At 37.0% G+C, this 17,344-nt stretch overlaps 1 protein-coding gene across 2 annotated transcripts in view; it reads right to left on the bottom strand.

The window, feature by feature from the left end:
- Positions 1-17,344, bottom strand: part of grin2ca (glutamate receptor, ionotropic, N-methyl D-aspartate 2Ca) — a 76,366-nt gene that overhangs the window by 17,296 nt on the left and 41,726 nt on the right. For both annotated transcript variants that reach the window (XM_016242990.1, XM_016242991.1), the window contains exons 4-5: positions 9,337-9,451; positions 3,624-3,835 (exon numbers count right to left, since the gene is read on the bottom strand). In XM_016242990.1, the coding sequence (XP_016098476.1) occupies positions 3,624-3,835; positions 9,337-9,451 (327 nt within the window). The remainder of the gene's footprint in view (positions 1-3,623; positions 3,836-9,336; positions 9,452-17,344) is intronic.

Raw genomic sequence — 17,344 nt, 5'->3', positions numbered from 1 at the left:
GTCTGCAGCATTTTGTCTCGATGATATGTAACACTGCAATATGTCATAGGAGATTTAATCAGATTTTCATGCTCTTTCAATTGCATAAATTGTGTTTACATTCCATCTACGTTAACATGAAACCCACGACACAACAAAAACTGCTCCGAAGTCAGCATCCTCCATTGACCAGTTGTTGACGGGTGTTGCATGCATCAGTCCAAAAGAAGTGAAATAAAGCGCATCCATCCATAATAAAAAGTGCCTCACACGGCTCCGGGGGGTGAACAAAGGCCTCCTGTAGTGAATCGATGCGTTTTTGTAAGAAAAATATCATTATTCAAAACGTAATAATCACTTTAATCTAGCTTGTGCCAACAGTTGTACACGGAAGCATTCTTCTTTACAAATCCTCATTTTGTACTTCTAATTCGTGACCGTTGTTTTGTTTTGATCTCTCTCCTGCGCTTCCGCGCTTGTCACTTCTGAGCGGCGCATTCATAACGCCGACGTCTTACGTCATCTGCCCGGAGCTGCTTCCGTGTACAACAGTGAGCGCAAGCTAGATTAAATTGATTATTACGTTTTGAATATGGTTATTTTTCTTACAAAAATGCATCGATTTGTTACAGGAGGCCTTTGTTTACCCCCACGCAGCCGTTTGAGGAACTTTTTTTATGGATGGATGCGCTTTATTTCACTTCTTTTGGACTGATGCACTGCAACACCCGCTGACTGCCATTAAACAGCTTGGAAAATCAAAGACAATTTTGAATATAACTCCGACAGGATTCGTCTGAAAGAAGAAAGTCATATACACCTAGGATGCTTTGAGGGTGAGTAATTCATGGGCTAATTTTCATTTTTGGGTGAACTAACCCTTTAAGGTAAAATGTTTGTTCAAATGCATGCCTTAGAAAGCAGTACTAATAAAGATGGACAAAAATGAGAGAAAGAAAAGGAGAGAGGAAGAAAGAGCGCTCTAATGACACTCTACGCTCTCTAACCTTCCCTGTAACCTCTTGACTAATGGTGTGTGGCATAAAGGGGATTAGAGGCAATGAGTCACACTAAACACCCACCCACACAATAGCACACGCTATCATCACCATAAACCACACAACAATTTGTTTGACATCAGTCATAGCATCAACAGACATGCAGTACAACACAGGCAGCCCAGCCCCTCAAAACATATCTGGACAGATTTGGACTGCAATGCAAGGACATTCTGACAATCTAAGTATGCTGTAAGTGTCCAAATTATTTTGCGGCAACTGTTAAATTATCTTGTAGGTCTATTTCCCATCCATGCTAACTTGCTTTGTTTCTTTTTTAATTCAGCTGTTTCCGGGAGACCTTCAGATTTGGCCTGAAAGTAATGAGTAGAACATCCTGAGGGAATGACTCTTAAATAACATGTTAATGGGCCTACCACAACAGAGTGTGTGTTTGGAGAGAGGAGGCAGAGTGTGAGGAGTTTGAGACCCTCCGCTGAGTCCAGCGCAGCTTTAATCAGCTCTGCTAATTACCACTCAGTTCTCATGAGGTGAGACACAGTCCTGTGAGTATCCAGTTATCTTCACCAGAGCTGAATGCTAGCAGTTCTCAGGTTGTGAAGGACCAAAAACAGACAACTGATCCTAAAGCTTTACAACAAGAGCTGCCAATAAATAAAAAATAATTCAGAAAAACACTAAGACAGACTAATTCCAGACGAACTCTGCAAGGCACTTGAAAAAACCTACCTGTAATCTACAGAACTGTGAAAAGTTTTAGGCACTTGTGTAAACATGCGGTAAAGTGAGGGTGCTTTCAAAAATAATGTCACATTTTAAATCAATTAACTTCTATTAACTAAATCAAATCAACCTTTTGCGTTTAAAGCAGCTGTTCTAGGTACACTTGCGCATAGTTTTTTAGACAGCTTTGCAGGTAGGTTTCTTGAAGCGTCTTGGAGACGTTGGCAGAGTTCTTCTGGATTGAGTGTGTCTCAGTTTGTTCTGTTTCTTAATGTCGTTCCAGACAGACTGGATGATGATCAGATCAGATCTCTGTGTGGAGCACTGACTGTTGTCAGACAAAAATCTCACTGGATTATAACAATTAATGGCAAAAGAAATGTTTGGAAATATAAACATATTTCCTACTGACACACTGTAGCAAAAGAGAAATAACTTAAAACCATTTTTAATACTAATGGCTGCACAGTACTGTATATGCACAATTATTTAAAATACTATATCAATCTTTAGTAAAAAAAAAAAGTCTACACGGTAACAATATATACGGAAATTTTTTTTTTTTACGGTAACAATAATACATATTTGTAATATAATATAATATAATTCTCAAATTACTCTGATGGCATGACAGATTTTTTAAAAGTAAAATTAACAGTCACTTTATTTTAAGGTCTGATTCTCGCTATTAACAAACCATTTTGCCTCAATAAACTCCTAATTTGCTGCATAATAATAGTTAGTAAGGTAGTTGTGAAGTTTAGGTATTGGGTAGGATTAGGGATATAGAATATGGTCATGCAGAATATGTGCTTTATAAATACTAATAAACAGCCAATATGTTAATAATAAACATGCAAATAAGCAATTAGTTAATAGTGAGAATGGATCCCTATACTAAAGCGTAATTTGTATAATTACAATTTTATAAATAATCACTCAAATTAATCAGACTTTCCAATGCTACATACTGAAAAACACAGTTAAGTTAGTAGCATTTTTCTGCACTGCATGTAGAGTGTGGTCACATGTCCAACTGTCCATAGAGGACGTATGAATAGAATTAAAGAATAAAAGATTTATTAATTCCGTTTATCCTTCTGTTTCCCTTTTCCATGTTGACATCTGTCTCATATTGCTTTATCTAATTCATTATTGCACAAATCTGGCATCTCAAAATAACAGCAACACCTGACCATCTGCAACCAGAATTATATCCAACAGAAGAGCAATGAAACAGTTAGACAGTAACATTTTCTCATTCTGTTCAGTAATATGATAAAGACTCTATCCCTTAAGATGAGCCCAGGTCTCCTTAATTATCCTTTGATAAAGTGCTCAAGCATGCATGTCAGGAGTTTACTGTGCTCTGTGGTTGGCTGATAATGACCACTGCAGCTTCTGACTGGAAAAGGTTACCAAAGAGGCTTCTGGGCATTTACCTTATCACTGGCAATAAATTATGTTTTTTATGTTTATATGTTGTTTTTTTCTGCAAGAATGCATTCAATTATGGAAGTACGGTGGCCGAGAGAGCTCAACACACTGCAACACATGCAAATAGAAAAAACACCAGCAAACTAAGAAAACATCCTTATCAGCTTGGCAATGCATATGTAGTGTGTTTCTGTATTTGTTTGCGTTGTGAGTAGTCTAGCGCAAGTTATGCAAAAAATCCCTAATGTAAAATGTAATCACTGAAGCTGCAAAATGAATCTCTTTATTACATATTTTCTGCATTTCTTTATGATGAGAGAATTCATGAGCGTGCAGAATTCAGTCAGTGAACGTGCGCACTCAACCAAACTTTGTCCATACAGGTTTTGGAAAGTAAATGATGACAGAATTTTTTTTTTAGCTGAACTTTAATCATTATGAAGACCAAAAAACACGGTTACTTACGTTTCTGTCTTGTTTGACTGCCGTCTGCAGGGGACAGTGTTACTGAGGCAGGTGCCAGTAACAGGATCCACAGCTTCGACAATCACAAAAGGCCTTTCCTCCAGTGTGGCCACTGTCAAGTGACGGTTATCAGACACAGGCTCCAGGAAGGTCCCATAACGTGGCCAGACAGGATACCTCATCTGCAGGATACCAGACTCATAATTCCCCACCTGTTAAAAAGAGAGAGAATTTAATGTGCTTAAAGCTTAAAGCTGCTGAATTTATTCATGGGGTTTAAAAGAAATAGCTTACACTCATAAAACAAAGGCAGAAATCCAAAACTTTGTCAAAATGTTTTTTTTCCCTCTCTATTTTATGCATTCTATGTATCCAAATGTGCAAAATAAAGGACTTGAGGGACTGTTATTTATCTTCATTTTTGCTGTGTTTACACTTGGGTTGTTATGTATTCATTGTGCAGAATTAGAGGCTTTTGTTAATTTCCTCTTCAATGGGTTTAACACATCATTGTTAGTCCTGTTAGAGCAAAGACAAGACCCATGAGAAAAGTGCCATATACAATATGAGAACTTCTATTTCAACCTAATCAAGGAAAGGAAATGAAAGCAAGGCTGTATTTAAATGACTCCAAGCCAATGCAAATCTCAGAGTAAGCACTTTCTGCCGGTTACGCTTTATTAGTTCGGATGCAAGTAATCTTTGTGTGATAATTATATTCATTAGAATTTATGGTGCTTAGCAATATAGACAAATTGTAATATATCGGCTAGCTCCTTTCATCAACATATAGACCACAGCTCAGGGAAAACTCAAAACCACAGAGTGAAACTAATTACTGTTTTTTATTAAGCAAGAGACTGTCCACACTTAGTCATCCGGTGTAAAATCGGTCCCTGACTGGAATCCCACTTGTGGTTTCTTTTCTGACAAATAGTTACTACTCATAAAATAACTCATATAAGCAGTTAAGTCATGTACAGTTCTTTGGAAAGTGATAGTCCTTATATCCAAACATAGATTTGGTCAAAAGTTATGCAATACTTAATTACAATAATAAATGCTGCCTGCTTCAGAGAGCCACTTCTCAACCATCTAAATTCATGAAACGCAACAATGCCAGCATTGCTAATAATAATTGTGTTGCTTATCATAACATTGGTTATCACACTGTAATATCAGAGTGCTGGTTATGACAGTGTGAATTATCATAGTGCTAGTAATCATAAGGTTGTTTATACTGCTAGTTATCATAGCATATATTATCACAGTGCTAATTATAATAGTGTCAATTATCATAGTTCTGGCAATCATAGTGCTAGTAATCATACAATTATGATAATGTTAGTTACAGTGCTAGTAATGATAATGTTTTATACTGATAGTTTTAGTACGGATTATCACAAAACTAGTTAAGGTTATCTTATATCATAGTGCTGGTTATCATAGTGCTAATAACCATAAAGTTGTTTGTACTGCTAGTTATCATAGTACTGATTATAATAGAACTACATATGATAGTGTCAGTTATCATAGTGCTAACAATTATGCAGTATATACTGCTAGTTATGATAGTCTTGAATATCACAGTACTAGTTAAAACAGTGTAACAGTTATCTTAGTGCTAGTTATCATAGTGCTAGTAATCATAAAGTTGTTTACACGGCTAGTTATCAGAGTATCAGCTGTCCAACAGTAGTTATGATTTCAGTTATGCTGATAATCATACTTCTAGTAATTATAAGGTTATTTATACTGTTAGCTATTATAGTACTGATTATAATAGTACTAGTTGTGATAGTGTAAGTTATCATAGAAATCATAAAGGCATTTATACTTTTTATAATGATACTGTCTGTTGTCATAGTGCTGGTTATCTTTGCACTAGTAATCATAAAGTTGTTTAGACTGCTAGTTATGATAGTACTGATTATAATATTACTAGTTATGATAGTGTCAGTTATCATAGTGCTAACAATTATGCAGTATATACTGCTAGTTATGATAGTCTTGAATATCACAGTACTAGTTAAGACAGTGTAACAATTCTCTTATGCTGGTTGTCATAATGCTAGTAATCATTAAGTTGTTTAAACTGCTAGTTATTATATATTGACTCATGCAGAGCTAGTTATAATAATCTTGGTTAGCATAGTGCTAGTAATCATAAAGTTGTTTTTCATAGTGTTGATTATCAGTGCTACTATAGTTATGATAATGTCAATTATAATATTGGTGATTATCATACTTTTGGTAATCATAAATTTGTGTATACTGCTAGTTATCATACTGATTATCACAAAGCTTGTTATGATAATGTCAGTTATCATATTGCAGATGATCATACTTTTAGTAATCATAAAGTTGTCTATAATGCTAATTATCATAGTACTGATTATCCTAGAGTAGTTATGATGCCAGTTATGCTGATTATCATACTTCTAGTAACTGTAAGGTTGTTTATACTGCTAGTTATCATATTACTGATGATCATAGTAATTATGATGGTCATCATACTTTTCAGAATTCCACCAAAACTGAAAAGAATCAATACCCAAAATTGGATGTGCATCAGTCAGTGGACATGCAACTTATTTACTATAAAGACGGGAGCAATCCGCTTATCTTTGCTTTATAATATGTCTAAATTCAACACCCAATTTTATTCTATCTTGCAGTAATTCTTTTGCAGACACAGTGGAGAAGGTCTTTGCGGCTTTACTCTGGATCACAGCACAGCGAAAGAAGCAAGGCCAACCTCTGGTGTCTCCTCCTTAATGTTCTCCTCTCGCACCTGAGGGCACCTTAGCAGCTTCTAACAAAAAGGTGTCATTGGAAGATGACACTAGCCAAGCCATAAGGAAAGAGTTATTACCGGCCTTCAGCCTCACTGTGTTTGAAAAGTACAATCTGCTGCCAAATAAATTACCTGCACAGTAAATTACATCAGCAAAGCAAAGAGGCCTGGAATAGAAAAGCACTCTTTCAGCCCGGCGCTGAAATAGATGTGCAAAACAGCCGTAGATAAGAGTTGTATATCTCCCACCTGAGGCAAGGGACAATGGACCTTACCATGAGAGACAGATCATCAACAAGAGCTGAGAGAGTCACGTGTACAACACAGAGACACGATCCATTTCATTAAAAGAAGTTCATCATGCCTGCTGTCATCATGCTGCAAGACTCCTTGTGAATACGTGAACAGGATAAAAGAGGCCTCTTTCTTTGAAGAAAGTAAAAAATCTCACTCTTTGTTTATCAGGCTCAAAGACAGCAGATAACAAAGCTAGAGTGACTGAAACACAAAGGGAGAAATATCTGTTAAAGGAAGAGTTCACAGAAAAATGAAAACTCTGTCATCATTTACTCACCTTCATGTCGTTCTGAACCCGTATGACTTTCTTTCTTACGTGGGACACAAAAGGAGAAAGACTCATGGCCATACGCTTGCAATAGGAACCAGAATTTTAAAGCTACTAAAAGGATGCAAAAACATTAAATTATCATTAAAGTAGTCCAAACTACTTCTAATGTCTCCTAAAGCCACAGGATAGCTTTGCATGTAAAATCTAAGCCATCATATACTATTTCTATTTTGTATATTTTGTCTTTGTCTATTTCTCACACAAAGCTACCAAACACTACATACAAAAATAGTGCACAGATCATATCTGGACTACTTATACGATACTTCATGATGGATTATTATTTTACTTGAAGCTTGAAAGCATCCGTTTCCAGTAGAAATTAGCAAATGGCACAGTCTTCAGCATTTTTCCTTTTGCGTTCCACAAAAAAAAGTCAGTCACACTTTAGTTTGGAGATCAATTCTCCAAAGTTTGCCTCAATAAACTCATAATTTGCTGCTTATTAATAGTAAGGTAATTTTTAGGTTTAGGTATGGGGTGGATTAAGGGATATAAAATATGGTCATGCAGAATAGGGCATTAATATGTGCTTTATAAGTAATAATAAAAAGCCAATACGCTAGTAATATGCATGCTAATAAGCAACTTGTTACAAGTGAGAATCGGTCCTTAAAATAAAGTGTTACCATCAAGTCAAATGGGTTTGGAATGACATGAAGTTGAGTAAATAATGACACATTTTTTGGGGGTGAATTGTCCTAGACAGCAGTGAGATTAAATGGAGAGCAATATTCTTCATCAAATTATTGTAATATCTCAGCTAAACTATCTACATTTTTAGCTCTAGTGAGAAACCTCTGTATGGAAGCTTGTGTCTGCCGCTAAATTAAAAAATAAAAAAGGTAATTGCTTTTTATCTCACAATTCTGATTTTTTTCTCACAATTGCAAAATATGAACTCGTAACTCTGACTTTTTTCTCACAATTGCAAGTTTATATCTCTCAATACTGAGAATTGATTCAGAATTGTCAGATATGAACTAGCAACTGTGAGGAAATAAAGTTTAAATAAAGTTAATACTTGCAATTCTGACTTTATAACTCGAAATTGTGAGCTTATATAATATAATTCAGAGAAAAATTCAGAATTGTGAGATTAAAAATTGCAATTACCTTTTTATTTTTTTTTAATAAGTGGCAGAAATAGGCTTCCATACTTGATATAAGTATGACTTGATATAAAGTTGATATTTAATCTAAGTCCACAAAGTCTCCTGAGTTATAAAAGAGCAGGTTTTCCAATTTTCCTCAGGGAGGATGTTATTTATTGGTCCATGTATGCCAATTAAACTGAAAAAAACCAAACATATTTTTGGTTGTTTTGAAAAACACGCTCTTGCTAGCTCTGTATCAACATCTTATCAGTGTAAAAAGTGACAGAATCCCATTGTCACGAGATTCCACCTTGTTTTAAATAGCAGAAAGCATCTTATTACAGCAGTCTGCATGTGTTCAGCACAAAGTGATGACTGTGTCGAGTCTGACACCAATCCAGAATCTCAGGCCGACATCTCATTTGGAGCTTTGTTCCATTTTGTATGTCTTTCTCTCTCTGTGGTGATCCAGACCAGCATTGCATCACTCTCAGTTCCTGATATAACTTCACTCCACCTGGAGGGGAAAAAAGCGTGGCCTCTGCCAGGAAGCTTTGGGCAAGATTCCACACCCAATATGAACAGAGTCCAACCTGAAGAAAATATCAATAGTGAGTAATTGCTTAAAAACTGCTGGATGCAGTTTTTTGAGGCCCTGAACCAAAACAGTCTTTTTGGGCACCTTTCCCACTGGCCGTGTAAACAGTGTTGGGGTTGCATAAAAGTACTCACTGAAATGTTTTTTTTGTGCACATTTCCATGAATTAATTGAATTCAATTCGTATCTCCTGCAATCGCTGATGTGTGAAGACGAACTGAACCGTGTGGATGTGAAATCATTCATGGTGACCACTATAAAAACATAGTGCATCTGAGAATGGTTTGCTCATAAAAGCAGACAGTGCACAAACGATGTCATCTAACTCTGGTAAAAACATAAATATTTAATAGGACGCTTCCCATTTCCATTCTCTGAACATAAAAAGTGAAAGTTGATGCGTTTCAAACTAATAACGCTAACGTGTATGTGCTATTTATCTATGGCATTTTGACTCACAACTAGCCTGAAGGCAATGAAACCTGCAGAGGTGCATTCAAATTGATGACGCCATTGGAGATGCAACCTTTTGAATCGAATATGGCAGAAGAAAATGAAATGTTTTATCGTTTTACAGGTTAAAACATTCGTACCTTATCCCACTGTCTCCCGCGGTCCAGAGTGATTATGATCATGGAAGGGTTGACCAGATATCCATCACTGTTGAAGGAAAAGTCAGTGTTCTCCCAGGACACATTCAGCATATGCCTGTGAAAACAGTCAGACAGATGTTTTCTCAACAATATTCGGCAATCTCCATATTTAATTAACATCAAGTCATATCAATTATGACTCAAGGATATGAGTATAAAAAGAATGAAAGCATGATATGTCAGGTTTTACTTTCATACTGTACTTATTGTTGGTAGTCATTAAGCAGCACACTAGTAACCACCTAAAACACCCTAACAACCGCATAACAACATACTAGAAACAACACAGAACAAACATTCAAGAAAATAGCAGCACAGTTAAAACCACAGAGAACTCCCTAGCAACAGGAGTGTTCCTATTTGTCATCTGCGATAATATCATAACTGCTGTTTTAACGAAATGCAAACTGACAATAACAATTATGTCACTTTGCAAAAAAAAATAAAAAATGAACAAAAGCACATCTTGAGAGTCCAAAATCATTCACTGCGTGATTAAGCTTATTTGGATGCAGTTAAAATGCCCCTATAATTCAAGCTACGAACGCAAAAAATATCCCTGTATGGGTTTTGTTTTTTATAGGTAAAGTTATAGCAAGCAAGAGTGTCATTTTCTTTTTAGCATGTGTGCATGATCGCGAATGTGATATTAACTATATACAACAGTTCAAAAAACATTTTAATAATAGCAAGTTAATATTGAGGGAGTTACATTTTAGACACAATATTCTCTGTTTTTTTCCTGTTTCACAAATGAAAATAGTTTCAAACAAAGCTGGAGCAGGACATTTGTGCATCTCAGACATAATAACAATAATACAAATTTAAAAAAAAATCTGGAACATCCTAGCAACCACATAGTAATGCACTTAAACCAACCAGGGGCCGGTTGCATAAACTACTTAGACTAGTTATAAAAAGTTGTCTATTTTTTTTCTTTAAGGCTGGTCATAACTTTTTAAAGGGATAATGGTGTAATTTGAATTCAAAAAGTAAGTCTGATAACCTCTTTGCAAACTACTAGTTGGTCGAATTTGTTCTTAAGACACCGTTTTAACATAGTGGCTATGTTTATGTAACCGGCCCCAGGACACCCTAGCAACATAGCTCAGTCTATTCAGACTCTGCTTTGTGGTGTATCTGTCTCACAGTGTTCCTGCTCTCATATAGAGTTTTTCACAGATTTTAATATTTTTCTTTTTTGGTCTCTCTGGGTTTCACAACATCCTAGTAATTATTGTTGGGCTTTAAAAAACTGTGCAAACCTCTTCTGCTGAAACAAATTCCCACAGCTACAGAAAATGCCAAAACCATGCCAACACTTCCACTTCAGCCTCCCAGAGGACCCTCCACTGGAACCATCTACATCAAGCTGCTTCCAAACGCAGAGACAGACCTCAGCGTGGACAGAACCTGTGTCAGCTGAAACTATCTCATAACCCACCATCAAAATTAAAGTGCACCTCTCACTAGCACTATCACTACAATCACTGCAGAACAAGTTATGTGCCAAACTGTAATGTTTAGGTTGGGGGTTTGAAAAATCCTTATATAACTTGTTGATTTTTCTCAATCTGGGTGGGGGTGTACTTTTAATTTGGGCTTCTAAGCAAACACCAAGGCAAATGGCTAAAATCCATTTCTAAAGATTGTGACCTGTATAGTTCTCCAGCTCATTTCTTGTTCCTCTGTTTGTTCTCCAGACAGATTTTGTGGTTTGCGTTATGCTTTCTCTGTCTCAGTGGAATTTGGATTGACGATTTTAGCTTTGAACCTTTTGTCTTTTATATTTGGTCATAAACTGTGAATGGAACATCTTCTGATTTCTCCCCATTAGCGACATCAAAAGTGCAATTTCTCTTCATAATGCAAACCAAAAACCTCATACCATTTTTACACATAGGCACTGGCATTATTATTGTAATTGATCAGCTCAAGTTTACCAGCGCCTCAGATCAAGTGGAATACATCATCAGAACAAACTCAATTAGCACTTTGAAAGTCTGATACACTTTTGATACTGAAGATTGCATCATGGCTCATGTTATTGAAAACATTTGCTCTTATGCTCAAAGCATTAATAAATCAGATAATTACAGCCACATGATTCATCATGCAGCATAATTCGGTCTCGCTGTAGGTGGGATATTGGACAGCCTCATCTCATCTATACACCTCACACACACACACACACACATATACAGCGTCCCAGTGGAGGTGATGAAAACCCCCTGAGTATTATGGGCACGCTTGAGTGTCATCTGTGTGAAAAACCATCTTAAACTTAATCTGATAATCTGCTGTAATCTCATTAACAGGTAAAATGACTTAATCGCAAGAGCATTAAAATCAGGCTTAATTAAAAACGGCCCATCAATAACGAGGGTGACTCTTCTGGATCGAGATCATTTCAGTGGCATTTTATCTTTATGCCTCAAAACTGAATGAGTAACGAGAAAATAAATTCCCTCAAAAGCAAAATTATTTTGTCAAGAAATCTTGCTAGGGGAATGTTAATGTGTTCAGCTCTGTTTCAAAACCTAGTTAGCTACCTCGATGTCTACAAAGGCAGCAGCTTTCCAAGAAAGTATACTAACCGTCATGTAGCCTCACATGTCTCAAATACTTTAGTGCTTTGAGGGAGAATCAACAACTCACAATAGATTTTATACTCAGCTGAAATAACAGCTAAAATCAACCTGGTTGGTTAGTTTTAGCTGGTTTAAGATGGACAGTGCTGGTTTAAACCAGCTAAGCTGGTCTCCCATCCTGGCCAAGGCGTTCTCCTGTTTAAATGATTAGACCAGCCTGACCAGCTGAAGACATCAAAACCCCTCTAAATCCAGCCTGCTAAACCACCAATGACCAGGCTGGAAGACCAGATAAAACCTGCCAACCAGCTTAGACTGGTTTTAGCTATTTGTTCAGGAGGGTAGAGTTTGGCCGTGTGTCATGTAGCCTTACATGTAAATGATTTAGAGCGCTCTTCATGGGCAGCAACCTAAATAGCGTTTTGAGGGAGAATCGAGTCACAATTGACCCTTCGCAAAAACTCACCCTCCTTAGTTACTGTTGCTAAGTCCAGCAAGCCATGCCGCTCTCACACTACACATCATGTTCTTACGCAGTGAAAAATACATTGCAGAGCAAAGAAGAGTCTAACAACATGCCGAAAGACAAGACAGAGCAGGTTACTTCTGGTATGAAACAAGGTCTCAGCTTTCAAACTTTGTTGTTTTTTAAGAAATTCAAAAAATAAATACTGTTTTGTGTCTCTGTAATGTGTCGTGACAGATCGCTGTATTGCCTCAGTTCAAGCAGCACGTGAACTGACCATCTTTTCATATTTACTTAAAGCAAGAAATAAACACGAATGAACATCAAAAGGTATTTTATTTAATTATTTAATTTTATTCATACAATTTTCCAAGTTTAAGTCCACCAAAGTTAATCTACTTTCCTGTCTGATTTGTCTGTTGGACAAAATGGTGGATTCTGTGTTATGATTGGTCAGATCGCCTGTCAATCAAGCTCCCTGCGAAGGATCAATTTAAATGGTGTGTACTGATGTCTTTCCGCGGTTGAAATAAAATACGTTCTGATGTTCATTCATGTTCATTTTGTGCTATAATTAGTAAAGAGGAAGAGTGCCGCTTGAACCAGACTGTAAAAACAGATGGACGACGAAGTCTCCACTTCCTTCCACTATAGAAAAGTGAAGCCAAAGCATCTCAGTATGGCCGCTGCCATCTTGAGTAAATGACGTCATTCGGAGCCAGAGTCTGTGCAGTAGAGACAAAGCCACTAGAAGGAAAGGCTGCAACCATTAGCCGAAAAAGCGTAATGGCTAAAGCTAACGGTTCCGGTCTGGCAGTACATGGGAAAGGAGACCAGAGGCCGTTTTTTTTAATGGATATCAATGGAGGAGAGGCTTCACTTCGCTGAATAAACAGCTTTTTAGAGTAATCGGCTTATCATTTAATGAATCAACAGCCTATCTGCTAATCTTCAACATGTTTTACACTAAACAATACTTTTGGATTTAACCATTTTTAGAGTTTACCACAAAAAAAATTTACCACTGAATTTTTGCGACAGGTGGGATTCAGCTTACAGCACTTCTCATTCATTCCTATGGTATCCGTAAACAGCGATTGAGTGTCGCACAAATGTGATTGGTTATTAAGGGACACATGATCCAAGTTAGCCGTTACACTTTCTCCAATAGTAAGTAATACAGACCCTCTCAACTCCTTATAGTAAGACAATCTCTGGTAGAGATTCATTAGGAGCCAGAGTCTGCGCAGTAGTGTCGTGAGGTGGATCAGTGGTATCAAACTCATACACACCCAATCAATCATAATGACACGCCCCATTTTTATAGCATCAAATTACTAGCTAAATCAAACTTATCACAAAAACTAACAATTTAACATATATCAGCGTGATAACAATAACCTTAAATGACCAAAACCATCTTTTGGAAAATTGTATTGGCAGTGTAATTTTTTTTAAATTTTGACTCAAGTCCCATTCGTGCGCAGTAGTGTCGTGAGGTGGATCAGTGGTATCAAACTCATACACACCCAATCAACCATAATGACACGCCCCATTTTTATAGCATCAAATTACTAGCTAAATCAAACTTATCACAAAAACTAACAATTTAACATATATCAGCGTGATAACCTTAAATGACCAAAACCATCTTTTGGAAAATTGTATTGGCAGTGTAATTTTTTTTTAATTTTGACTCAAGTCCCATTCGTTTACATGGAGAGGGCGGGGTTTATGACCTGTACTGCAGCCAACCACCAGGGGGTGATCAAAGAGCCTGCAGCTTCACTTTTCAGTACGTGTGAGGCACACCCGGCTTGAACTGAGGCAATACAGCGATCTGTCACGACACATTAAAGAGCCACAAAATGGTATTTATTGTTTGTATTTCTTAAAAAATGACCAAATTTGAAAGCTGAGACCTTGTTTCATACCAGAAGTAGCCTGCTCTGTATTACCTGTCGTGTGTTGTTAGTTTCCTCTTTGCTCTGCAAAGTATTTTTCACTGCGTGAGAACTTGATGTGTAGTGTGAGAGAGGCATGGCTTGTCGGAAATAGCACCAGCAATTAAGGAGGGCAGGTTTTTGCAAATGTTCAATTGATTTAAAAGGGTGGTTGACTGTTTTTTTTCTAGGCTTGATTGTGTTTATGGGGTGCAGTCTAACATGTGTTAATGCTTCATTTAAAAAAAAAAAACGCATTATATTTCACATAATTTACCTTTCTTCCACACCGCTCTGTCTCTTCTCTGAGAAACGGGCTGATCTTTTCCTGTTTTTATGAAGCCTCGCCCTCAGAAATAGGTGATGGGCTCTGATTGGTTAGCTAGAGAGAGAGAGATGCAGAGTGTGTGCAGAGCAGGGGGATGCGAGGAACAGTATTAAGAACCGCTGCTTTAGAACTGATTTTGAAACTTGTGAATCCATTAGAATCGTTAGAAGACAGAATCGCGATTCATATATGAATAGATTTTTACGTGCACCCCTAGTTTTCTCTTCCTCTTCTCTAAAGCAGTGCAGCATGGCCTCGCCCCCTTTGCAGCTTTTTCCCGAGGGTGGGGTTTATCTGGGTTTGTGATGTCACGAAACCGGGAAGTAACTTGTTGTAGTCCCTACCAGTCATTTTTGTAGGCATTAAACTGCCAGAATTTTAAAAGACGATATCTCCGTTTGCATTGAACTTTCAGCTTCGTAACTATTGTTTATGCTCAAACAGCAACATTACACACTAACTAACGTTAAAAAAGTGAAATCGCAATCAACCACCCCTTTAATAGAATTTGGAATTAGCATGTTGCTAAGTTAATGAGCAAAACCTAGCGAGAAATAGTGCTTTGACGGAGAGTCACAACTGATTTTGAGTTTGGCATTAGCACGTTGCTAAGCTAACGGTGCATTACTCTAAGCACAAAACTACATTGTGCTCTTAAATATTAGGTAAAAGAGTTCATTTTTAATTAAACATTAGCTGGTTTTAGCTGGTTTAAAGCAGTCTTTCAGCCTGGCCAAGCTAGTTAGCTGTGGTTTACCCGAGAGGCCAGTTCATCTCCCAGCCTGACCTGTTGAAAAGTGTTAGCTGGGAGACCAGCTAACACCAGCAAACCAGCTTAGGCTGATGTTTTTTTTCAGCATTGAATTACATATATGTTTGTTTATAATCAAAAGTTCTCTCACCTCATCCACAATTTTGCATTTATTTTCCCACTGACCATGTAGTACTAGTAATGGCATTATGGGATTGCTTTCTCCACAATGGGTAAATGTGAAGCTACTTTACAATTTTACAACATAAATGACTTCATTTTGGAACCTAAATTACTACATTTACGTGTTTTTGTCATTTTTGTCACTGCAAAACATGACTTCCTAATTAGTTTTTAAGTAACGCACATGTGTATTGTTTCAATTAAACATTTTAACTGGAAAATAAAACAAAAATATTTAGAACAAATAGGATTTTTGCAGTATATGAATGTTCATGGAAAGAGTTGTGAATAGATTCTACAAAAACTCTTTTTATGTGTTGCACAAACAAAAATGACAGTATACAAGTTGAGAATGACATGAGAAAGTGTAAACTCTTACTTTGATAATGATATAAAAAACACTTGTGGTATTTTACAGCAATGCACACACATTTACAGATCTCCCACATGATTTATAACCCAGTGACCTTGGGCTGCACCAAACACTGAGCACCTCTCTTTGCCTTGGCCGCTCAAACTCTGGCCCCCTTTGGATGATTAAAACATTTTCTGACGAAATAGGATTTGTTGTGTTCCCTGGCACAGATGGCACCAGATTGCTCTTTTGGGCAGCCCTGGCAAGAAAGGGCACATCACACATTATTTCTTCGCTCTGATCTCTGTATCTAAATCCGGATGGCACAGACTGGGCAATGTGCAGCAAAGTGAGCACCCTGGTTTTTGGCCCTGCTACAGAAAAATGCTGGCAGAAGTTCAAACTTTCCTGTCACTTTATATCCATTCACCTTAATTTTGCTTAGGTGATCCTGTTGGGTCAGGTAAATCCAAAGGTTCTTGTAACCTTATCACAGATTTCATAACATAGCACATTTGTACCTGTGGATTTCCCTAATATCCTCCATCTGTTGTTCAAAATCTCTCATACAATGGCTGTATCCAAATTGTGTACGAACTATATAGTAAGCGGTATTAGGATTAGTGCATCCCAAATCATAGTCCATTGAAATTTTATTTCATTTCTGATGGACTTTAAGTATTATTACTTAATTTGTGTTACCTATTTCTGATTGACTTTTAGTATATTGGCCACAACCCCTTGCACTACAGAAAAGGACTTTGTTATGCCAAAAATACCAATTATAAGGACAAAGCTCCATAGGGATAGGGATTTTAATAGGGATGCACAATATATCTTTACCATATGAATTATCTGGCAATATTAAATATTTTTAATTTATTGGTATCCATTATTTGTTAATGTATCCTTTTTTACATTTAGATTACCTCAGCCATCTTCCAAAGCTCACATAAAAGCTAATCTTTAAAGGGGTCATATGATGTGTAAAGATCTGTAAAGTTGCAAAGACTAAAGTCTCAAATCCAAAGAGATATTCTTTATAAAAGTTAAGAGTCAGCCACGCCTACCTAAAACGGCTCGTTCTAACATGCCCCCACATGTCTACGTCACGATGTGGGAAGAGGCGTAACTTTTATTCTCCCTGTAGTATTGTAGGTTTTCATGTTTTTGTCTCGTCGCTCCGGCCGGACAGGGCATCACAATATGGTAAGGGGCGTAACATTTCTGTCACACGCTTGAGGTATTATTTTCAAACCGATGAGCTTTGTAAAAATCAACGCGTGTCAGAAAGGCGGGGCATAGAGGAGAAACAATAATGTACAGTATGT

The sequence above is a fragment of the Sinocyclocheilus grahami genome, unplaced genomic scaffold (assembly GCF_001515645.1).
Source record: "Sinocyclocheilus grahami isolate Dianchi unplaced genomic scaffold, SAMN03320097.WGS_v1.1 scaffold679.1, whole genome shotgun sequence".
Lineage (NCBI taxonomy): Eukaryota > Metazoa > Chordata > Actinopteri > Cypriniformes > Cyprinidae > Sinocyclocheilus > Sinocyclocheilus grahami.
Note: the sequence above shows the minus strand (reverse complement) of the source record. Positions and strands in the feature narration are given on the sequence as shown.